Source organism: Podarcis erhardii, assembly GCF_964252035.2.
Source record: "Podarcis erhardii genome assembly, chromosome: 6".
Classification (NCBI taxonomy): Eukaryota; Metazoa; Chordata; class Lepidosauria; order Squamata; family Lacertidae; genus Podarcis; species Podarcis erhardii.
Window position 1 is genome coordinate 66,228,080 of NC_138510.1, and position 22,383 is coordinate 66,250,462.

At 42.1% G+C, this 22,383-nt stretch overlaps 1 protein-coding gene across 4 annotated transcripts in view; it reads right to left on the reverse strand.

Annotated features, from left to right (window-relative positions):
* ERICH3 (glutamate rich 3) overlaps positions 1–22,383 on the reverse strand; it is a 60,497-nt gene that overhangs the window by 16,250 nt on the left and 21,864 nt on the right. For all 4 annotated transcript variants that reach the window (XM_081866533.1, XM_081866534.1, XM_081866536.1 and 1 more), the window contains 4 exons: positions 20,912–21,092; positions 17,748–17,934; positions 14,397–14,686; positions 9,824–10,063 (listed from right to left, as the gene is read on the reverse strand). In XM_081866533.1, the coding sequence (XP_081722659.1) occupies positions 9,824–10,063; positions 14,397–14,686; positions 17,748–17,934; positions 20,912–21,092 (898 nt within the window). The remainder of the gene's footprint in view (positions 1–9,823; positions 10,064–14,396; positions 14,687–17,747; positions 17,935–20,911; positions 21,093–22,383) is intronic.

Sequence of the window (22,383 nt, forward strand, 5' to 3'; positions counted from 1 at the left end):
GCCTCAGCAAAAACAGCCTGCACTGCTTTCCAGCTAATGAGTCATCCTGATTTATTCACAGGATTATGGTCTACGAGGATTTGAAAACCATACGTTCAGTCTTCTCTGACCTGTTCTCTGCCTGCGCTCAACAAAAATATTGCATGGAAAAATAAGGATTACCGTTTCTCATTTATCTAGAGACACTATTAAAATCTTCCACATTTGGAGAAATTTTGCTTTCATTTGGACCTGCACCAGCTGTTGAAATTCAAAGCTGTCAAGAAAGTGCACAGATTGGAGCGGACCATCGTTTTATTATTATTTATGAAGGATAGGCTCCTATCGTCATTTCAATTTTATTTTTATTTTTTTAGTAAAAAACAGAGTCAAGGAAATATGTGCATTGCAGTCCCTCAAAATCCTCTGTAACTATGTACTGAAAACCCTAAGGGTGGAATTCAACTGATGAGTTCTGTTAGTGGAAGCCCACCTAAGGACTTCCACTTGTGCAATGGGGCATTCCCATCTCCTCTCCTTGCTTGCCCCACCCCCTTCCCCTACAATTAGTTCACGTGCCAGGGACAGGAGAAACCCCAGAACAGCATGCAGAGGAGATTGTTCCATTTGGCAAGCTACAATGCTGGTCTGGACAGAACAGCATAGTGAGACACTGAATTCTTCCCTATGGGTGGTATCCAATGTAACACTACGCGAATCTTCAGTCAGTGCAAGGATTTCTGCTTGAGCAATGGACTCTTCTCTCCCTTCTCCCCACAACACTTCCCCCAAATCTGTTCCCCCAACCCACTGCAGCAGGTTTGGGGGCTGGGGTATTAGGGGAGGAGAGGGAGGCAAGTCCCACTGCGCAAGCAGAAATCCATGCATTGACAGGATGTGGTAGTTTAATACCACTCTAGATGGACCTAGCAAATGTTAATTTCAAAGAATGCCCCCAAGGTAGCATCACTGTAAGGGAAACTGAGAAAAGAAAAGGAAGATAGACCCAGCTGTCTAGTGCTGCTTTGAGTATCCTGCCAGAATCTGTTTGAAGATGAGGGGACTAGGAGAGGCATCACTGATGGTCCTTGCTGGGCATCAAAGGCCCAAGGATGCTGGGTTCTGATGCCAGCCCAGAAAGTGTCCCCATTTCCCTCCTTTCATTTGTTTACGGTATTTAAGGGAAACGTAGGGGAAAGCAACATTCTAACAAAATCTGAAAACTGCACACAATCTTTTATTTTGGTCACCATCATGTCATGACTAAGGCAAAGGCCTCTTTCAGCCATCTTGAGGTTTCAGGAAAATAGCTACATCTCAATGTTCAAAGCTTTCACTCTGCTTTTTGATTGCATGCCATGTATATCCTTCATACTGAAAAGAGAATATTGGAGCTCACTCATACTTCCTTCAAAAAGAGAGCATGCAGGAGAAAGCTATTGTTCCTGACCTAGCCAAGTCTTCTTCTAGGGCGAGTCTTGGAGTAACTTTGTTACATCCTAGCACAGAAGGAATCTCACAGTAGCTCTGGAACAGTTTTGAACAGTAGACTTCAGTTGTTTATAGAATCAACTAAGTTAGTTTTCAAAACTGTGATTCTCCACAATTGCAAAGTGTGCCAATGGCAAGGATGCTGACAGTGAGAGGTGAAATCACTTTCAGCCATCTTGAGGTGTCAATAAAACAGCTACTTTCGTGTATTTTAGGGCACTGCTATACTGTATCTGAGCTTCCTTTGATTGGCTGGAACTTACAGACAATAAAGTCTGGATATTGGGGGACGGTGGAAAGAAGGGAGAAATGGGCTTCTAGTAAATGTTTTCAGAAGGTGTCTCTAATTTCCATTTTTCCTGGCGACTGAAGCAAGGAAGGAAATCTGCTTAGGAATGAATGTCCGAAGCACATCCTCCAGCGTGGAACAACACACTAGAGACAGAAACTTATTTTGTTTCTTGCTGAAAACTGCTCCAGGAAGTAAGAGAATCCAATTCTCACCAACAGCAGTTGGGCTACATTACACAAATCAAGCCAACGGATATATTAAAACTTCTAAAGTAATGGCTTTAGATTGTGTCAATAAAAATGACCCGAATGGGTGCTTTATTGTCATTCTGTAAAGAGCACTGTTACACCAACAGAAAGAATTACTTGACCTATTTTCTCATTTTTTCATGTGCAGAGTACTATGTTTACAATTGGGATACAGGGTTGTTAAATGAGATTAATCTATTAGCACATCAGAACCGAGAGCAGGGCTTCATAGAGGTAGTCTTCAGTTGTATGGAACTAGAACACTGATGGGACATTTACTCTTTTTGCTACTCATGAACAGCTGCAGAGGCCTGCCATATCATTGTCACACTCTCTGCGATTCCTGCTTAAACTGGCCACAAACCACCAGTTTCTGGTAGTTCAAAGGATTGCAAGAAGGATAACAAATATGCAACATGTGACTCAGAGACAAAATACATGAAGTACGCATTCTTAGACCATACCACTTCAGAATGCACATGGGGGGGGGGGGAGGCAAGAATGTTTACTGGCCCCCAAACAGGAGGAGGGGGATCACAATACAGTACTTGCAAAATGAATGTTGGGGAGAAAGCAAAGTCTAAAGGCCAACCCAGACAAATGCGAACGGATTGATGACAATGAATGTGTCTAGTTTTAAATGTTAAATTACATCTGCAGGGGGCATCCCTCAGGATCAAGACCACGCACATGGGAAAGGGAGATGTGACTTCCTGCCCTTGCCACAGTTCTGATTAAAACCCCTGTATTCACACTGCTATTTATCCTCCAATCTTGCAATGGCACTGCTTATGATTTCTTCTCACCTCATCGTCACCAGTCATTGAGGCTTTGTGATTGTGGGTTTACCCACAGAAGGGAATTCCAGGAAGTGGAGGAAGGAAGAAAATGCCCTAATATTGATTTGGTTTGCATACGTACTTGAGGGTGACACAAGTGCAGCCCCCAATCTCCAACTCCCATCTCAGAACTTACAGCTCCTTCCCCACCAGATAAGATTTCAAGAATCAGCTCCTTCAGTCCCCAGGGGAATTTCTAATAAATTATTTGCTGTTAATTGTTCACATAATACCAACACTGTAAAGTGGACTGCTATTTGCATTTGGCAAGCGACAAACTGATAACCAAAAAACCACACTAAGCTTTCATCCATGGCACAACATTGGGTCTGTGGTATCCAATTTTACTCTGACAGTCTCTTTTGAATGATAAGCAGTCTCCTCTGAAACTGCAGACAATCCTATATGACTTCGCTGTAGTTACTGAACTACTTTTGGATGGGAAAACAAAGAAAGCTATGGCTGGTGCCCATGATGATGAAAACTGTAATCACTGAAGTGATAGCAAGCGCCAACCCAATATGGTTGGTCATCTCATTTCTACAGCCTCTAGCTACAAAACATACACATTTCCTAACCAGTCTTGCATGCTATTAATAAAACACTTCAATAAAGACTGTCACGCCTATCCAATTAGCATGATCATTCCACTTAAGTTATATCTCGTTGGGATTTCTGCTCTGAATGGATCAATTACTATCACACAAAATGGGTCAGGATATTTGTTAAATGCTACTTATCTGAAATTTGTTCATCTGTAAAACTCAGAGTGCATTATTTAACTCCCTGCTGGGAGTGAGTATAGGGGCCAAGATCTACTCTGCTTCCAGTTAAATCCACAATTAAAACAAAACTATTTTTTAAAACTGCTTAATGAATGGCATGCTGAATTAATGTTAAATAGCAGCAGCAGCAGAAAACGCATGAGCAGCCAAGCATATTTTTGTACAAAGCATACGGTTGAGGAAACAATAGTCAAAAGAAATTTACTACTGGCTTCATCAGTTACTTATCCAGAAGTGCAGCTTGTTATGTGTCTTAATATAATTAATTGAGTGCATGTAGCGGATTAATAATGAAAACCCCAAGTCAGCCCCATGAACACTTGTGCTACAGGCACTGTAGCGGTGACAGGTGTCACAAACAAAGCCTTCCTTCATGCACGCCACTTCAGACCACTATAGCTACAGGCCAATTTAATCCTATGTTCATTTCCTTATACCTATATCAATGTTCAAACCTATTCTTTCTTTGTATACCTTGTAGACCCTTCATAATTAAAAGAGAATATTGGAGCTCACTCACATTTCCTTCAAAAAAAAAGTACGCAGGAGAAAAATATCATTCCTGACTTAGCTAAGTCTTCTAGAGGGAGTATGGGAGTAGCTACATTCCATCCTATAGCACATAAATGTGAGTTGCTTACAGAATCAAGCAAATCAGTATTCGAAACTGTAACCTTCCAACAACTAGAAAGTGTGCCACAGCAAATGCACTGATGGTGAGGGCAAAATCACTCAGAATGCAAATGCAAATGCAAATGAAATGCATCAAAAACACAAGAAGATGTTATGGTTTAAAAGAAACCATTCACACGAGCCAAGGATGAGATAACAACATAAATATGGTTTCCATAATTTGCTTTACTCATAACCATGAGTACAAATCCTGTATCCAGCTAGAAATTTAGTACGCCACCTTCCTTGTCCTCAACCCTAAAAGGTAGTCCATGCATTTTACTGAGTTTCACATCAATGGAGATTCAAGGGTCTTCCAGGAAGCATGTGGCTGTGGTTGCTATAAGAAACAGAAGGCTGGACTACACAGACCTTTGGTCTGATCATACATATCTAATGTTGTGCCACATATCTGATGTTGTTCCAAGGGAACCTCAGCCTCTACTGTAAGAAGCAGGTCCACCTAATTGTGATGTCAAACAACCAAGGCAAATCTAGAATCAGTTTCTACTTACGGTTATTTACCTCCAGAGTGAAATGAAAAAGAAAATCAATGAATACATACCTTTCTTTATTTTATTATTATAGCCTCAGCACTGTTTTCCAGCTGCAAGCACATTTAGAGGAGTGGCTCTTCTTCTAATCCCAATACTTCAAACTGGAAGTTATCAGTCAACATTATTTAACTTTAGGTAAATTGTGAGGAGCCTATATCAGTCCTGGCTACCTGGGTCTCCTCCATACAGAAGCAAGTGGAAAAACAGGTAGCAGCTTCATGCATTGGGGGAATTTGCATGAAGCATAATCCAGAGTTTACCTGCTAAAAAGAACTCAATGGGACTTCCTTCCAAATATGTGTTGTAAGATTAAAGTCTTACTTTTTAACATATGCCTGCTTCTAATGGCCAAAGCACCCTGGTCCTAAACAAGAAAGAAACAATAATGTTCCTTTTTATGTTAAACCTCTCCATTTTGAAGTTGAATTCCAATGATTCACACTCCGATGCAAGGAAACGTTTCAAAATGGCCGTATTTACTGTGCAGCTACATTATTAATGTAAGGCTATGTAAAGGAGATTCTTCTTCATCCCCTAATGACTTGGGTGGACCATTTGTGCAAATGAGGAAGCATTTTTGCAATATTCATTGGGTGGAACAAAAATACATAAATGAATTCCAAACAAGAGAATTTAATCAGAAGCAAGTGAATTATGCATCCGAAAATGAAAGAGCAGGAAGAAAGCTGTTTAGATAGGACCCTGCCACAAAGCAAGACTTTCTACCCAGCACCAAACACAATCTACACGAGGGATGGGGGAACCTGTAATCTTCAGATATTATCAGCAACCCTGACCATTGGCTGTGCTAGCTGGGGCTCTGAAAGGCCACAGATTCCCAATCTCTGGTGTACATCATCCACGATGAGATGTGCCCTTAAGCAGATGCCCTGATAGATGCCTGCATAAAAGAAAGCTATCCATGACCCAAGCCATTTTCAAGAGGAAGAGCACCCTCAGAGTTATTAGCAATTTCAGGGAAAGGAAAATTCATTCCCCAAGTAAGATGATTTGCCAAGACTTAAATCATACCAGTTATCAGATCAGTCCAGCTATTAACAAAGGCTGCCACAATATATATTTTTAGGCAATGCAACTACACGCCGCCCAGTACCATGTGACCACAAGCCTGAGAAGCAACACCAGCCTTTAAAAAAAGATAGAGCATGTAATTATTTCTTAAATGATTAGCAAAGCTGCAAGCTGATTATCCTTCATGGTCACTGGCTGCTTAGAGAAATCAAAGTCTCTTTGATCAGAACAAAGATTCGTCCATGCAGACCAACTGCAAACCTGGTCTGACACCCCGAGTTTGCCGTCGATTTTTGTGCCTCCTATAGAAACACTGGGTCTTTCTCGCAGCAGCGTCCATTTCCCAGTCAGCTGCTTTCCCTTTCCCTATTTCACACAGAAAATACAAATACAAAAGCTACATTAATGTTTGGCTTGGGGAAAAAGCTCTCCGATAAAGCCTGTCAAAATGGAAGGCATTTCAATGGAGAGATTTCAGGGGAGCAGTAAACACAGAATGCCTGGTCCAGTTTGACAAGCAACTGTGGTGTAAGTTATGGCAGTATCAAAAAGAAACAGCAGGATAAGAAACAAACAGGAAGAAATCAGGTCTGCGCCGACGGAAAGCCAAAACGCTTGCAATTTCCATTGTTTTGCAAGCATGCCTAGCTTTTGGACCTGTTTTGCTGTTTGTATTAATGAATGGGAAATGAGATACATGCTTCCCATTAGATTATTTATGAAGGTGTGCGGCTCAGAATACATAAAGGAAATAATTATCTCCATCAGTTATGCTGACTGGGGAGGACAGAGGTTACCAAAAATGTTATTTATGCTACTGAAAACTAATTCCGCAACATTTTAATTTCCTTGTGGTAACAATTATCTAGGGTTCATCATTCTGAGTGTTTGTCCCCTGCACAGAACTCAGAAGGCACAGGACTGAATATTTATCGCCCTGAGGTTGTGGGCATGTCATTCTTGGATCAAAATGGAGTCACGCTGCAACCGCTGACCAAAATTTGGCTTGCGGAAAGCCCTGCTTACTATGGAGCCCAGAGGGATGGCAGGAGAGAGCCCTTAGAGTTGTTGCTATGGGTTCTCACTATCATATACAGTGGTACTTTTTTGGTGCCTGGTACTTTACAATGCAAAAGTGACATCTACAGGCTGCCATGCAAGATGTTTCTTTTCATATGATGAAAACTATACACAGTTTCATACATTATGCCAGTTCATACATTGCAAATTAATTGGCTCTTTCTCTTTTAGCTCAATTTTTTTTTTTAATGGAAAAAGCGAGCCAGGAACTCACAGAATACCATGAATGTGCTCATGTCAAAAAGACACAAGTGATTCATTGCAACATGTGAATTGGAACACAGGAACACAGAAGGAGCATTGACAAACACTGACAAACAACTGCTGTCACCTCCCCAAGCAGCCTTTTCTGCAGGTGTCTGGAGGTTTATAATGTTTGAAAAGGATCTTGCAGGGGGGAGTTTGTGCAGGGTTCTACACTGCAGGACAGGGTGATATGATATCACATCAGTGGTGGGAGCACACTACACGCAAGGCCTGCTCCTGATATGAATCTGCCTTATACCATACCCTCCATTTCTCCGATGAAAATAGGGACATCCCATTCCATAATGATAATCTTCCTATTTATACCCCACACATCTTACTGGGTTGCCCCAGCCACTCTGGGTGGCTTCCAACATATATAAAAACATAATAAAACATTAAACATTGAAAATAACTTCCCTATACAGGATTGTTTTCAGATGGCTTGGGGGTCGGATAACTCCATACCCTCCAACATTTCTCCAATGAAAATAGGGACGCCCTAGGGAAAAGAGGGACATTCTGGGATCAAATCAGAAACTGGAACAGCTTCTCTAAATCAGGGATGTCCCTGGAAAATAGGGACGCTTGGAAGGGTCTGCTATACTGAGTCAGACACCATGGGTCCATCTAGTGCAATACTGCCTACACAGTGGCTCTCCAGAGTTTCATACAGGGGACAGTCCCAGTATCAAGTTGAATCTGGGAGCTTTTGCACTGAAGGAGATGTTCCACCACTCAGCAATGGCCCCTTCCCTAAGGTCCTGGTCTCGCAGTAGTGCACAGAAGTGTCTGAGCAGGCCCATAATCTATGGATCACAATAATCAAACATTGTCTGAAATTAGCAGTACATGAGATGTATTTACTGTGTAAGTGGGAGGTCTTAAGGATGAGAGGGGAAGGCAAGGTAAAAAAAGGAAACCTGTACTCCCAGGGGCAGCCCAGCAACAAGGCAAGGTGAGGAGACCGCTTCAGGAGGCAGGGTCCAGGGTCCACCCAGGGCAACAGAGCCCAATGTTGATCTTACTCCACTGCATTGTCCCTGGCCTCCTTCACCCCTGGCAGGGAAAGGGAGGAGTCGTCCTGGGGTCCACCTCAGGTGCCAACATGTCTTAGGCCAGCCCTGTGTGCTCCTCCCCTCTCCCCCCCCCCACCAGCTATATTTGGGAGCTTGAGAAGGCTAGAGGTCTATTCCACTCTACACAATGTTGGACATCCACAATTCAAGGTATGTGAGCATGGGCACACTTTAAATAGAAATTATAACACCGCTCTCCTCAATGGGCACCATAAATTCCTGTCCAAGTTAATGGGTTCTGGAGTGAGACTGAAACTTTTCCAGAGGAACAAAGGAAGTGGTCTGAAAGAGAGAGCTTAATTTCTGTCTTCACACACACTGGAGAAGAGAGACCCAAATTTCCTCTTCTAGCTGCCGCCTATCTGGCTATTCTCTTTTTTTTATATATAAAATATTTATTAAAGTTTTCAAAAAATTATCTAAAATAGAAAAAACAAGAGAAAAATAGAAAGAAAAAATACATACAAAACATAAAAACCACATGCGATAACAAGTATAATTTCAGTCCCTTATGTTCATAAGCCTTACTTTCCCGACGTCCTCATACCTCCCCTTCCTGTATCCCAATCTCTAATTAATTCAATTCCGCAAATCCTTCCCCTTCTCTCAATTAGTTTTTTTTTTTTAATCTTCATTTTCTTGATACCTAATCATTACAGCTGAAAACCCCTTAATTTCTAGATCCACATCGTTCTATCATTCAATAATTTTACAATTTTTATTAAGATAGCCCTTAAATTTCTTCCATTCTTCTTCCGCCATCTCTTTTCCCTGGTCTCGGATTCTGCCAGTCATTTCTGCCAGTCCCATATAGTCTATTACTTTCATCTGCCATTCTTCAACGGTGGGTAGATCTTCTGTCTTCCAATACTTTGCAATGAGTATTCTTGCTGCTGTTGTGGCGTACATAAAGAATGTTCTGTCCTTCTTTGGCACCAATTGGCTGACCATGCCCAGGAGAAAGGCCTCTGGTTTCTTCAAAAAGGTAAACTTTAATACCTTTTTCATTTCATTATAGATCATCTCCCAGAAAGCCTTAATCCTTGGGCACGTCCACCAAAGGTGAAAGAATGTACCTTCAGTTTCTTTGCATTTCCAACATTTATTATCAGACAAGTGGTAAATTTTTGCAAGCTTGACTGGGGTCATGTACCACCTATAAATCATTTTCATAATATTCTCTCTTAAGGCATTGCATGCCGTAAACTTCATACCGGTGGTCCACAACTGTTCCCAGTCAGCAAACATAATGTTATGACCTATATCTTGAGCCCACTTGACCATAGCTGATTTCTGGCTATTCTCATATAGTACCTGAGAGATAAAAGAGGTTTAAAGAAGCAGCTTGGGAGACTTTGTTTATTTTGTGCTGACTGGCACATTCTGTATCAATTTAGCAATCGTAATTCAAATGGGTACTTAAATATGAACCACAAAATAGATAACCCATTACAGGGCATATGTAACAAGTTAAACATGCGTCAGGCCATTCATTCTATGCCACTCTAAGGAAAACAACTAACCTTGTTTTCTCTCCTCCTCCAAGTCACTCCCGGTGTATCCATCACTTTCATCTCGTTCACTGTCAGAGGCCCGCGAAGCTTTCAGTGATGACTTTTTATTCTCCTTTTCATGGTCTAAATTATCTTTTTCATCATCTGAGGGTGACTTTGACATTCTTTTCATTTGATCACCAGCCTGTCCTTCTTCATTAACTTTCCCATCTGATTTCTCTTCATCTGCTTCAAAATCTTCATCGTATGCTAAAATATAAGGACAAGCATACCGTGAGATAGAAAATGGACCACAAACTACTTGAATATCTCATTAACCCCAAATAGGTTAAGCCCATTAGTCTTTGTTCTCCTTTGCATTTGACCCTTTTCTGCCTATATATATATATATATATATATATATATATATATATACACATACACACACACACACACACATACAAACAATAAAGTTAACATGCTGAGCCATGAATTTAAACTGTACAATGATACAGTAATGTTAAAAACTTTTTCTTGCTACTCCATACACAAGAGAGGCAGGGCAAATTGTGGCATAATCTCCACACTAAGTACACTGGAATTATTTCAGTGGAGGAGAGGATGATTAGGACTTGTAGTTGTTATACATTCCAAATCCTCACAGACTTTGCAAGGTGAGTGGGAACCAACAGAAATTTTGTTTTCTGTTCACTATGCTATGCACCACCTCTCACATTGTGGTTTTTAAGTATACAAGCAAAAAAAAAATGAAACACACAAACGCATATACTTGGAGACATAAATATATGCCTTTAAGAAAGCCAGGACTGCCCACAGTAAACATGCCTAACTATATATTTTGTGGAAAACTTGTTTGCTACCTTGCAGTGTTTCAAATGGCCTGAAATCAACCCCACAAAATCAAATGCATTCGATTATTTCTCTTTGTGGGTCTCATTCAGACATAATCACATTGAAGCAAATAATTACACTGGCAAACAGTCCTGAAATATGTTTTTGGGAAATGTGTGTTTGCGAAGAATACATGTAATTCCATCCCAAAATATCTGATAGGTGCTCAGATGTAAACAGAGGCATCATGGAAGCAGTAGAACCCTCACTTGCTTATTGCAAAAGACTCCATCCCTGATCTGACCAAACCATGTAACACCCACCCATATCTTCACTGATGTAGGGATCGTGCTAGGATAATTGCAAGGAGTGATGATGTTAAACAAATGAAGCAGCTATCAGTGGTCTTAGCTGAGTTGGAAGTCTGGGCTGGCAAGAAGAATTCTTAACATAATTGGGGGTGCTTTTTTTTACAAGGAAAATGCTGCATACTGTTAAGTGTGACTACATGGCATCACATAAGGAAAGGATTGAATCCGAAGGCGAAAATGGCAGCTGAAAAAGTAACTCTGGTTCTCAATGCATTTTGGAGAAAATCTCCATCAATTAATATTGTGTAACTGCTTGGTACAGTTACTCTTGCTGTGGCACACCTAAAACAACATTTTGTGTCTTTTGTATCTTTGATATTTTTTTTATAGCTGTAATTGATTCCCCACCCCCTTTTTGGTGTTGGATCCAAAGGTGTCCTTTTGTGAGTGGAAAGATTCTTCATATGAGTGGAAGAGCAGCTTCAGATCCAGTCCTTTTCCCTGCACCCAACCCAAGATACCTCAACCCAGTCTGGCATTCATGCTGTAATAAATGCAAACCATTGTTCCAGTTTGACAAATAATGCACAGGTTATGCAATTTACCTGTAATGCTCTAGTTCCTACCCATAGCTGAGGGTGCTACACTATGCCAAGGAAGAGGTCCACCTCAGCATTGGAGATCATCATCAGTGAATGGATTAATTGTATGCTGATACACTGAGATGCATGTGGACCTTTCACAAATAAAGTATTTTGGCAGCATCCCTTTGTTTCACTACCACCTTGCAGAGAAGCAACAAACTGTTATCATGTAAAAGAAGCTGTCATGTTAGCCAGATATATTCCCGGGGGACCACAATTTTTCACCTCTTTCCTTTCCCTATCAACTTTCCTCCATGTTCAAATGACAGAATGCCAGAAAGAACAAGAAATATAGGGGGGAGTATCTCATGCGGAACCAATTAAGCAAATAAACAATAACCTGTAGAGTGGGGCTTAAGGAATAAGTAAATTAAATTGCATCGATCGAGGGTTCCAGCTGCATCTGGGACAGCCAGAGTCTCCTCCACAGGTAATTGTCTGAAAGGTGTTCATCTCCTGAAGGGGGAAGAGGGGAGATGAAACCAAACTGCACAGCTGGTGACTAATGAGAAACTTGCAATAAACTCATAAAGGAAGTTTCAAGAGTTGGAAGTGAGAATATGTTTATGGCGGGAAAATAGATAGAGCATGCAAAGGACTCACATGTTGAAACAAACAAAAGTCAGTGGTGGGGCTTCAATTCCTGTACAGAGGGGCAACTTTGCTAACAGTTTGCTAGGACCTGCCAGGACAGCCCAGCTCTATTCAAAAGCATGATTTTAGTCCTATTAGCAGAAGTAGAGGACTCTACCCAACTCCTGCTAATAGGACTAAATGCATGCATTTGAGGTGAATCCGTTAACTGAACTCTAAATCTGAAAATAATGAATTAATTCCAAATTTTTCATTTAGAGATGATAAATGTGTGTGTATGTGTGCAGAACTGAAGTCATCCCTTACTACTTGCTGCATTCTCCTTGGAGCAGAAACCGTCAGCCACTTTTGCTCACAAAGAGGTAAAAACACAATGTACATAGTTACATCTGCTTCATGGCAAGGGGAGAAAACCTGTGGCTATCCAAATGTTGTCACACTATAGCTCCCATCATTCTTGACCACTAGCCATGGTAGCTGGGGCTCATGGGAGTTGCAGTTCAACAGCTTCTGGAGAACCAACATTTCTCACCCACGCTTTACAGATTACAAGCTTTGCCATGTCATGTGTACAATGGTACCTCGGTTTTCGAACGTAATCCATTCCGGAAGACCGTTCGATTTCTGAAATATATGAAAGCCAAGGCACAAAGGGTGGTCTGCAAATTTAATTGAGTAAATTGAGAAACTCTCAGCGGAAGCCATTCAACTTCTGTGGCGTGTTCAAAAACGGAAGAATTAGTTCCGGGTTTTTGGTGTTCGAAAACAGAAACATTCAACCTCTGAGACATTCACTGTACCAGGAAATCTCATCATGCCTCTTTAGCAGTTTTTTAGGCATTGTTTCAAAGTGTATTTGGAGTTGATTTACTTACTTTGGCTTTGTTGTTTTTGTGCTATATAAAGAATGAAGGATAAATTGGTGATATTCTTAATTATTTTTAAGCAGCATTGTAAGCCACTATATTTGAAAAAGTTAGAACAGGCTTCCTCAACCTCGGCCCTCCAGATGTTTTGAGATTACAATTCCCATCTTCCCTGACCACTGGTCCTGCTAGCTAGGGATCATGGGAGTTGTAGGCCAAAAACATCTGGAGGGCCGAGGCTGAGGAAGCCTGACTTAGAACTATCTTAAATAAACAAACAGCTCTGCAAAATGGTTATAGCTAAACAAAAAGGGGTTAAATGGTCACTAATGGCACTGTATCGATAATAGTAACTCTTGTGTCTGGTCATGCATCCTATCATGTGTCGACGTCTCTGTGGGTGTGATTATGAGTGTCTGTGCGATTATGTTTATGAACACAGGATAACTAGGGGGCAATTTTCATAGGAACTTAAGGAGCTGTTTTATATGGGGTTAGACCATTGGTCCTTCTAGCCCTATAGTCCTCAACCTTTCCAGACCCAGGGCACACCTTCAACACAATTATTAACTAGGGGGCACTTCTTAATTCCCCCCCATATATTTGTATTGTGGTAGCACTGCTGTTGTGACCCACAACAGACCATGGGGTTCAGGTGGTGCTGTGGTCTAAACCAGTGAGCCTTTTGGGCTTGCCGATTGTAAGGTCGGCAGTTCAAATTCGTGCGATGGGGTGAGTTCCCATCACCTTGTCCCAGCTCCTGCCAACCTAGCAGTTCGAAAGCATACCAGCATGAGTAGATAAATAGGTACCACTGCAGAAGGTAAACAGCGTTTCCATGCGCCAGAAGTGGTTTAGTCATGCTGGCCACATGACCTGGAAAAGCTGTCTACAGATAAACGCCAGCTCCCTTGGTCTGAAAAGCAGAGATGAGTGCCACACCCCATAGCCAAATTCGATTGGAATTAACCGTCCAGAGGGTCCTTTACATTTTAGAATGTTGTATTATTTTATTGTTGTTAGCCGCCCTGAGCCCGGCTTCGGCTGGGGAGGGCGGGATATAAATAAAAAATTATTATTATTATTATTACCTTTTACTTTACCATAAATCAGTGACCCAGTATTGAGTCCTGACACACCAGTTGAAAACCAATGATCTAGCCCATGTTTGCTTAATTATAATTGGCAGATGCTCTCCAGGGTCTCAGGCAGACAGCGGTCTCCTCTGTCATCTACCACCTGAGATTCCTTAACTGAAGATGCCAGAGACTGGCGCTAGAACTTTCTGCCCGCAGGGCATATTCTGTGCAACAATTTCTCCCCATTCATACTGTACCGTCAATTGCTGCAATTCTTGGGCTCTTTTCATAATCACCAAGGGCTCTTTCTATTGCTCTTTTTCTTGCCTCCACTTGCATTTCTTTAGCATCTCCCACAAATTCTTTCTGTTGTTTGGGAGCTGGAGTAAACCTTAAATATTTGTTTTCCTCTCCACTGCTGCTACTCCCTGGTAGCTTATTGCTATATTCTTCCTTCGCAGAATCCTCTTTCTTTTCTTCATCGGCAACAGCGATCTTTTTCTTGGGAGGCGAAGGCTTTTTGTCCAGACCCATTGCGATAATACACCTGGCAAAGGCAGAGTGGGAGATTATGAAAGCAGACCATGGATAATGGAAAGGACACAAACCATTGGGCTCTCCTGTGGCTTAAGAGCCTTGAAGAAACAACATCAGATTTACAGCTGCATCTTAGGTTCCTGTGCTTATATTTAAAAATGCAAAGAAGTGGGTTATATCCAATATTAATCAAGCTCAAAGGAGACACATCTACTGAAATTAATAGGCATGCCCAACTTAGACCCATTAATTTCAGTGGGTCTACTCTGAGTAGGACTATCTGTGGATTCATAAGGAATGGTTGCAAAATGGCAATGCCATCAAACTTAGCTTGTTATGGATGGGGGGGAAAATAGCGTGGTTAACAGGTTGCCTAGAAGCACATTTTTTTCGGCAATGACCATTGCAAATTGTATTGGAGAAATACGAAGCAGGCATATCGATTTGGGAAAAGAAGAAGAGCCTCTTTTAAGAGGAGTAGCCACAATTCTGTTGGCAGAGGATGAGAAAGGATGCAAACACATGTTTTTCATCCCACAGCAAATCATACTTTGTAAAGATTTCTATAAAAAGGAGAATTATTTGTCTGGTTTGTTCCACGGTGCACCACTTACCGTATATACTTGAGTATAAGCTGACTTTTTCAGCACATTTTTTATGCTGAAAAAACGCCCCTCGGCTTATACTCGAGTGAGGGTCCTTTCGGGCTGCTCCTTTCTCCTCCTCCACCTTTGCTGCTGTCGGTGGCGGCGGCGGAGGAAGAACGAGCAGCCCGAAAGCTGCCCTTTGTGGCTGCTTGTTCTTCCTCCACCGCTGCCGCCACCAGCCTCTGGTGTGGTGAAGCGGCTTATACTCGAGTCATATGTTTTCCCAGTTTTTTGTGGTAAAATTCGGTGCCTCGGCTTATACTCGTTGGCTTATACTTGAGTATATACGGTTCAAAATTATGTTTCAAAGACTTGTAGAGAGTCAGTATTCCTACAAACTATGATTGTTTGGGTGTGATTTGTTCTCCTGCACTATCCTCTCCATATATTTTTTTCTTTTGCTCTATCAGGAGCCCCTGCAGGGACTTAGCAATCACAAGACAGGAAGACAAACCCTATTATGGCTTATGACTTAGGAACACATCATCAAAAGAATTGGGGAGGGAGGAGGAAATGGACATTTCTCACAATGCAATTGGGGGAGGGAAGGACTAGTGCTGTCTAGTCTCTTCATAAACGATCTGAGGTAAGCAGTGAAGTCATCAAGGTTGTAGAAGATATTGTAGATGATAAAAACCTAGGTAGACTGCTAAAAGCTCTAAAACAGTATTTTCAAACTGGGTGCATGGGCAACAAAATAGCAAATGAGGTTCATAGCCATAATAATTAAAATGGTTAAAAGTGCAATCCTATGCATATCTACTAAGAAGAAAGCCCCGCTGAAATCAATGGGGCTTATTCCCAGGTATGGGTCTATACTAGGATTGCATACTTAAGACTTACATATGTCTAAAGTAAAGATTCTTCCCTTATAAAAGATATTGTTTGAAACATTTTGCTATTTTCCCAAGTTTTTTGGAGCAAATTGGCACAGAAACACATGCATGTAGCTAGTTTGGGCATTTACTGAAAAATACAACCACCTCTAATTTGCATGCTTTCCACTCCTCCGAACAGCCTTATCACACCAGTGATAGCATAACATTTACATACATTATGCAAATCTTACTCTGAAGAGGGGGAAAGTGTTTCTGGATAGTGGAATATGCTTATCTGAAAAGTAATTTGGCTCTATGGGGGTTCCCATTTCTTTCTTTTTCTTCTGCTTTTCGTTGTTATTTATAAAATATCCTATAACAGGGAAAGATGAGACTAGAAAATTTGCATGCATTCTCTTGCCTGGTACTACTTTGCAAATCAAAAGGATGTTGTAGAAAGGAATGCTTCCAATGAGAAATTGCTGCGTTGCCACTGATTTCAGCCAAAGACAAAAATGAGGGTCCTGGTGTGCCCATATTAATTTAATTGCAACATCAGAATAAACCAGGAAGTACACTGGAGACTCCATACTTTAAAAGATGGCTGTGATCTATAATGTAATTTTTGAGCATTATTTTTATCTTAACCGTCTTAGTATCGTTATTTCCTAAACAGACCTTGAATATTTAGGAAAAGACACAGCAATACCTGCAAGTACTTAATGAATACATTACTGGGACGCAGAGTTGAACAGGATTAGAAGACTATCTTGTTCGGTCTACTGCTACAAAGCAGGACTGTTACCTTGAAAGCGCCCCACAAATCAACCCCTACCAAGCAAAGTCACAAAATGAGAGGAAAGCCATGCAAAAATGGTGTCAGAAGGTGAAACAGTTTCAAACAAATCAAGCAATCAAATGAAGCCATGCAGTGCCTTCATACTCGCGTCAATGGTTTATTGGTGTCTCGTTCTTAAGGTTTTTTGTTTTGTTTTGTTTTTTGAATTCCCAGAATCTGAAAGTGCATCCTTGTTTAAAAGGTTTATTCTCTACTCTCCTTCAACTCATACGTGCATATGCACCTCCTGTGCCTCCTCAGCATCCGTTATGCATTTGATGCCACATGCTGCCACATACTCGAGTTCAATAAACAATAGAATAGCTGGTCTGTTTTTTATGGCTATAGATGACTATCCAGGGCTGCCTGTTTCAGCAAAACCAACGGAGAGTGGCATAACCCATAAATACTAACCAGCATATTGTGACAGAAGCTTCCTTGGGTCAGCGCCAACTTTGTCAGATGCACCATGCCACCACGTACATTTGATGATGTGCGCTCAGGATCATGAAAGCTTCTGCAACAATTTAACTGCAAGTATTAAAATGGTCTAATGGTGGGGGGGGGGTTGGCTGCATGAGGCTTCTCTTTTGGAGCTTGGAATCATCAGGATCCAAGATGGCAGCCAGTTCCTGAACCTATAGCTGAACAGGTGCAGGGCCCTAAAAGAAGAGCCTGGCAGCAAATTCAAGAGTCGAGTTTCCTTCATGCCCATTTTATCTCCTACAGACTCCAGGTCACAACAGACAACCAACCCATTGTCCATACCTGTAGCAAGGAGCTGATCGTTCCACGTTGACAAGACCAAAGTATCCATGTTTGCCTCCCAGCCGAGTCCCCTTCCGATGTTTATATTCACAGCAGGTACTTAAGCGGTCCACTTGCATTCCATTGAGGTAAAAAGTGAGACTGAAGGGGAAGCCGTAATGCCGCTTGGAGACAAACTGAAAAGTTTCTACAATTGAAAACAGCAGCAACAACACAAGACTGTTTTGAGCCTTCTCCACAGCATTTAAGGTGAGTTAAGAGCCAATTCAAGTGTACAGGGAAAGCATGTGGTACCTTATCGCTGGTGGGAGGTGGCACATGTGAAAGATTTCCTGCATCAAGGGGAATGTGTGTGTGTGTGTGTGTGTGTGTGTGTGTGTGTGTGTGTGTGTGTGTGTATGTGTGTGTATGTGTGTGTGTAAAGGTGTGCCTGAGAGAAAGCTGGGCTCAAACCTTCTCAAGTGAGCTTTTTGGCATTGGAGTATTTTTTCTACATTCAACCCTAACCCTGTAGATAGAAATGGCACTGACCAAGAGTGCCTCATCTGGCTTTTTCTGCTTGCTTCAGTTGGATTTAAAACGTGACAAGTAAGAAGCCCAATCATCTACTCTATTGACCAAGACCTTCTGCCACAAAAGGCCTGCACAGCAAATAGCAGTTCAGAGAAGTGAAACCTGTGACCCTCCAGAGGCTGCTGGACTCCCTGGCAACCTATTGTCAGCCAGTGGTTCACCATTACTATGAGACAGCCTTTCTCAACCTAGGGTCCCCAGAGGTTGTTGGACTACCATCATCCCTAGCTAGCAAGACTAGTGGTCAGGAATCATCGGAATAGTAGTCCAAAAACAGCTAGTTACCCATGCTTGAAAAATACTGCTGTAAGAATTATTATAAAACACTTGTGAGAGTAAGCCTATAGAGCCTGGGGCTCAGGTACCTGTTGAGGCTGTGTTTGCTGTATATTGAATTATCACTCTGATCCGAAACACTCCCTTGGGTGAGACCACCTGCTGATGTCAAGTGGGTGGTGACTGGTGAGAGATTCTTAGTTTATAGCACCATGCTTTGGAAACAACCTGGGCTTATGTTGTTATCGTTTCGGTGCCAAGGAAATTCTTTTGTTTTCTTTCCCGACTATATAAAAGATGTTTATTTTCTTTCCTTATTCTCATTATAATGTTTCATCTCTTGTTCATTTTGTTATTTTAGTGATGGATTGTGATGTGTATGTGCATGAATTTTATTATACATCATCCTGGGAGCACTGCGTACTAAAAGTGGCAGGAGAGAAATTTAACAAAAGAGATAACTAAGTTTAGGAAGAGGAAGCCAAAGTTCTAATCAAACTATAAGCGTAAGGCATCTAATGTTGCCCAGTGGAGAGAATCTTGGATTCACCAACTTTCTTCTTGTCAGATAAATTAATACTAAACAAGTAACTTGCCTCATTTGTTTTGTTGTGAGAATGAAAGAAGTTGCAACTCCAAAAAACTAGAAAGAAATTGCTTGCAACACTGCCATGGGTTGGAGCTGCAACAAAATGTTGCAGTGCAACATTCTGCTGTTCAGGATTCCAGCCTCTCCATTCCATTCCTGTTAACCATTTTCCATCCTCCCAATCACCCACTGCCAGAAGCACCCTATAGCTATGTTCACATGTTCAGTCTTCATGAAGCTGTTTTTGAGGGATTCCCCTTTACCCTTTAGGGTTTTTTGTTTTCCTTTAAAAAAAAAAAATACCTTCGCTCATGCATGCTCTCCTTAGGTCACGGGCCTCACTGGTCCTGCTTCACACCTGTGGTGTTTCTTTTCCTGGCTCTTTTTGGTCTTGATGGAAGCTACAGAATGTGTGCAGATACTAGCCTACTGTACTAGTATTAAAGGAGAGGTGGGATGGCCATTTGTCATTGATGCTTTAGCTGAGATCCCTGCATTGCAAGGGGTTGGACTAGATGACCCCCGGGCTCCTTCCAACTCTACAATTCTATGGTTCTATGTACAAAGGTAGCATTCACACTCATTGCTCCACGTGACTTCATCTCTGGCCCCACCCGCCACTTATACAGTGGTACCTCGGGTTACATACGCTTCAGGTTACATACGCTTCAGGTTACACACTCCGCTAACCCAGATATAGTGCTTCAGGTTAAGAACAGTTTCAGGTTAAGAACAGACCTCCGGAACGAATTAAGTACTTAACCCAAGGTACCACTGTATTTGACCTTCCGAAGGTTGCCCAGAAGGGAATTCATTCATTCATTCCTTTTATTTGTATCTCGCCCACCCACAGAGCTCAAGGTGGCCTATGTAGTTCTCCTCTTCCCTATTTTATCTTCACAACAACCCTGCAAGGTAAGAGAGAGGCAAGAGAGGCAGTGAGTGACCCAAGGTCACCCAGCAAGCTCCATGACTGAGTGGGGATTTGAACCTTGGTCTCCCAGGTCCTAGTCTGGCACTCTAACCACTATGCCACACTGGCTCGCATGCCGAAAAGGGTTCGCCACCTGTGGTGTGTCCCATCCAAGACCTCTGGGAATGGGCTATATTTACTTCTACATTCTATTCATTGCCTAGCACTACTGCAAATTAAATAATGTAAATTATATTTACTTAATTTATTATTTAATTCAAATAAATAAGTAAAACAGAGACTACATCCTTCCACAGCAATCGCCCTCTATCGTGCCATGAGATTAATTCTACCCAGCATGCAAGCCTTCCCTCAGATCAACATCGTCACCATTGATTCACGTTCAGAATCAAAGCTCAAGCATGTATTCATTTCCCTCCTGGAGTCATAAACAGCTCACCCTGATATATTATAGCTTCTTGTAAGCAGATAATTTGGTATTCATTTTACCCCTGCAAGCATTTTATTAACCATACATCTCCATCCAAAAATTAATCTAACCCGCTGTATTTTGCTAAATCACCGCTGTACATCCCCTTCTTCCATAATTTGCAAAAGTAATTGCAGCCTCGTTTTCAATCATGAAACAGTAAATCTAGACTTAGTTTGAGGCAGCTGGTATATACGTCCCTGGACACGCATAACGACACACAGCTTCGTGGAAATAATTTCACTTCCACTTCCACAGTTTATCCACATAAAATAAAGAGTTTTCCAGAACTGAAATGAACTCTTGGGCTTTCTCATGCTTACCTCCCTCCAGTACTTTGGCTCTGAACACACACAGGTTTTCACCTCCACAGTGCTGTTGATATATTTTGATTTCCTCTCGGTTGTCTAAAAGGTCATAGGACAGGTGCACTGTTTTCCCCAAATAGATCATGGTAACATACGCATTGCTCTGTATTTGAGGCCTGTAGAACTTCACTGTCTCCTACATCAAAGAGCACAAAAGTCCACTGAGATACCTGCAGTTTTCCATGGCTGATATTTGCCCTGCCAAGATCCATTTTCTGCTGTCAATGTTCAGCAATCGCACTCTGAGCATGTGGCAAGGCGATGAGCAACTGGCAACTTGGCATGCACAATCCCTCTGCTAGAATCCAAAGCAATCACTTACGGCCTTCCCACTGCCTTGACACATATTCCATATGCACCACATGGAAAGTGTCTAATGGACTAAGCTAAGTTGAAGTGGGTGGTGCTGTGGTCTAAACCACAGAGCCTAGGGCTTGCCAATCAGAAGGTCAGCAGTTCGAATCCCCACGACTGGGTGAGCTCCTGTTGTTCAGCCCCAGCTCCTGCCAACCTAACAGTTCAAAAGCACATCAAGTGCAAGTAGCTAAATAGGTACCACTCCAGCGGGAAGGTAAACGGTGTTTCCATGTGCTGCTCTGGTTCGCCAGAAGTGGGTTAGTCATGCTGGCCACATGACCCGGAAGCTGTCTGCGAACAAACGCTGGCTCCCTCAGCCTATAGAACGAGATGAGCGTGCAACCCCAGAGTCGTCCACGACTAGACCTAACAGTCAGGGGTACCTTTACCTTTAAGCTGTTTGGGGCTGCACAGAGCATCACACGATGGAGAGATGTGGTACTTCAGAGGTAGAGAACATCTTATGCGGCAGTAATGGAAAAGGTGAATTCTATGCTGGAATTCTGTGTCTAGGGCAAATGTCTACCAGTTCCATCTGGTATGCTGGCTGAGACCCTACCTGCCCATGCACTGTCTCGCCAGAGTGGTACATGCTCTGGTTATCTCCTGTTTGGACTACTGCAATGCACTCTATGTGGAGCTACCTTTGAAGGTGACATGGGAACTACAACTAATCCAGAATGTGGCAGCTACATTGGGTACCAGGTGCGACTGCCAAGGACCATACAACACTGGTCCTAAAGGATCTACACTGGCTCCCAGTCCATTTCCAAGTGTTGGTGTTCAGCTTTAAAGCTCTGAAACAGCCTCAGCCCCGTATACCTGAAGGAGCGTCTCCACCCCCATCGTTCAGCCTGGACACTGAAGTCCAGCTCCGAGGGCCTTCTGGCAGTTCCCTCGCTACGAGAAGCCATGTTACAGGGAACCAGGCAGAGGGCTTTTTCTCAGCAGTGGTGCCCTCCCTGTGGAACGCCCTCCCATCAGATGTCAAGGAGATAAAGAACTATGCAACTTTTAAAAGACATCTGAAGGCAGCCCTGCATTGGGAAGTTTTTAATGTCTGATGTTGG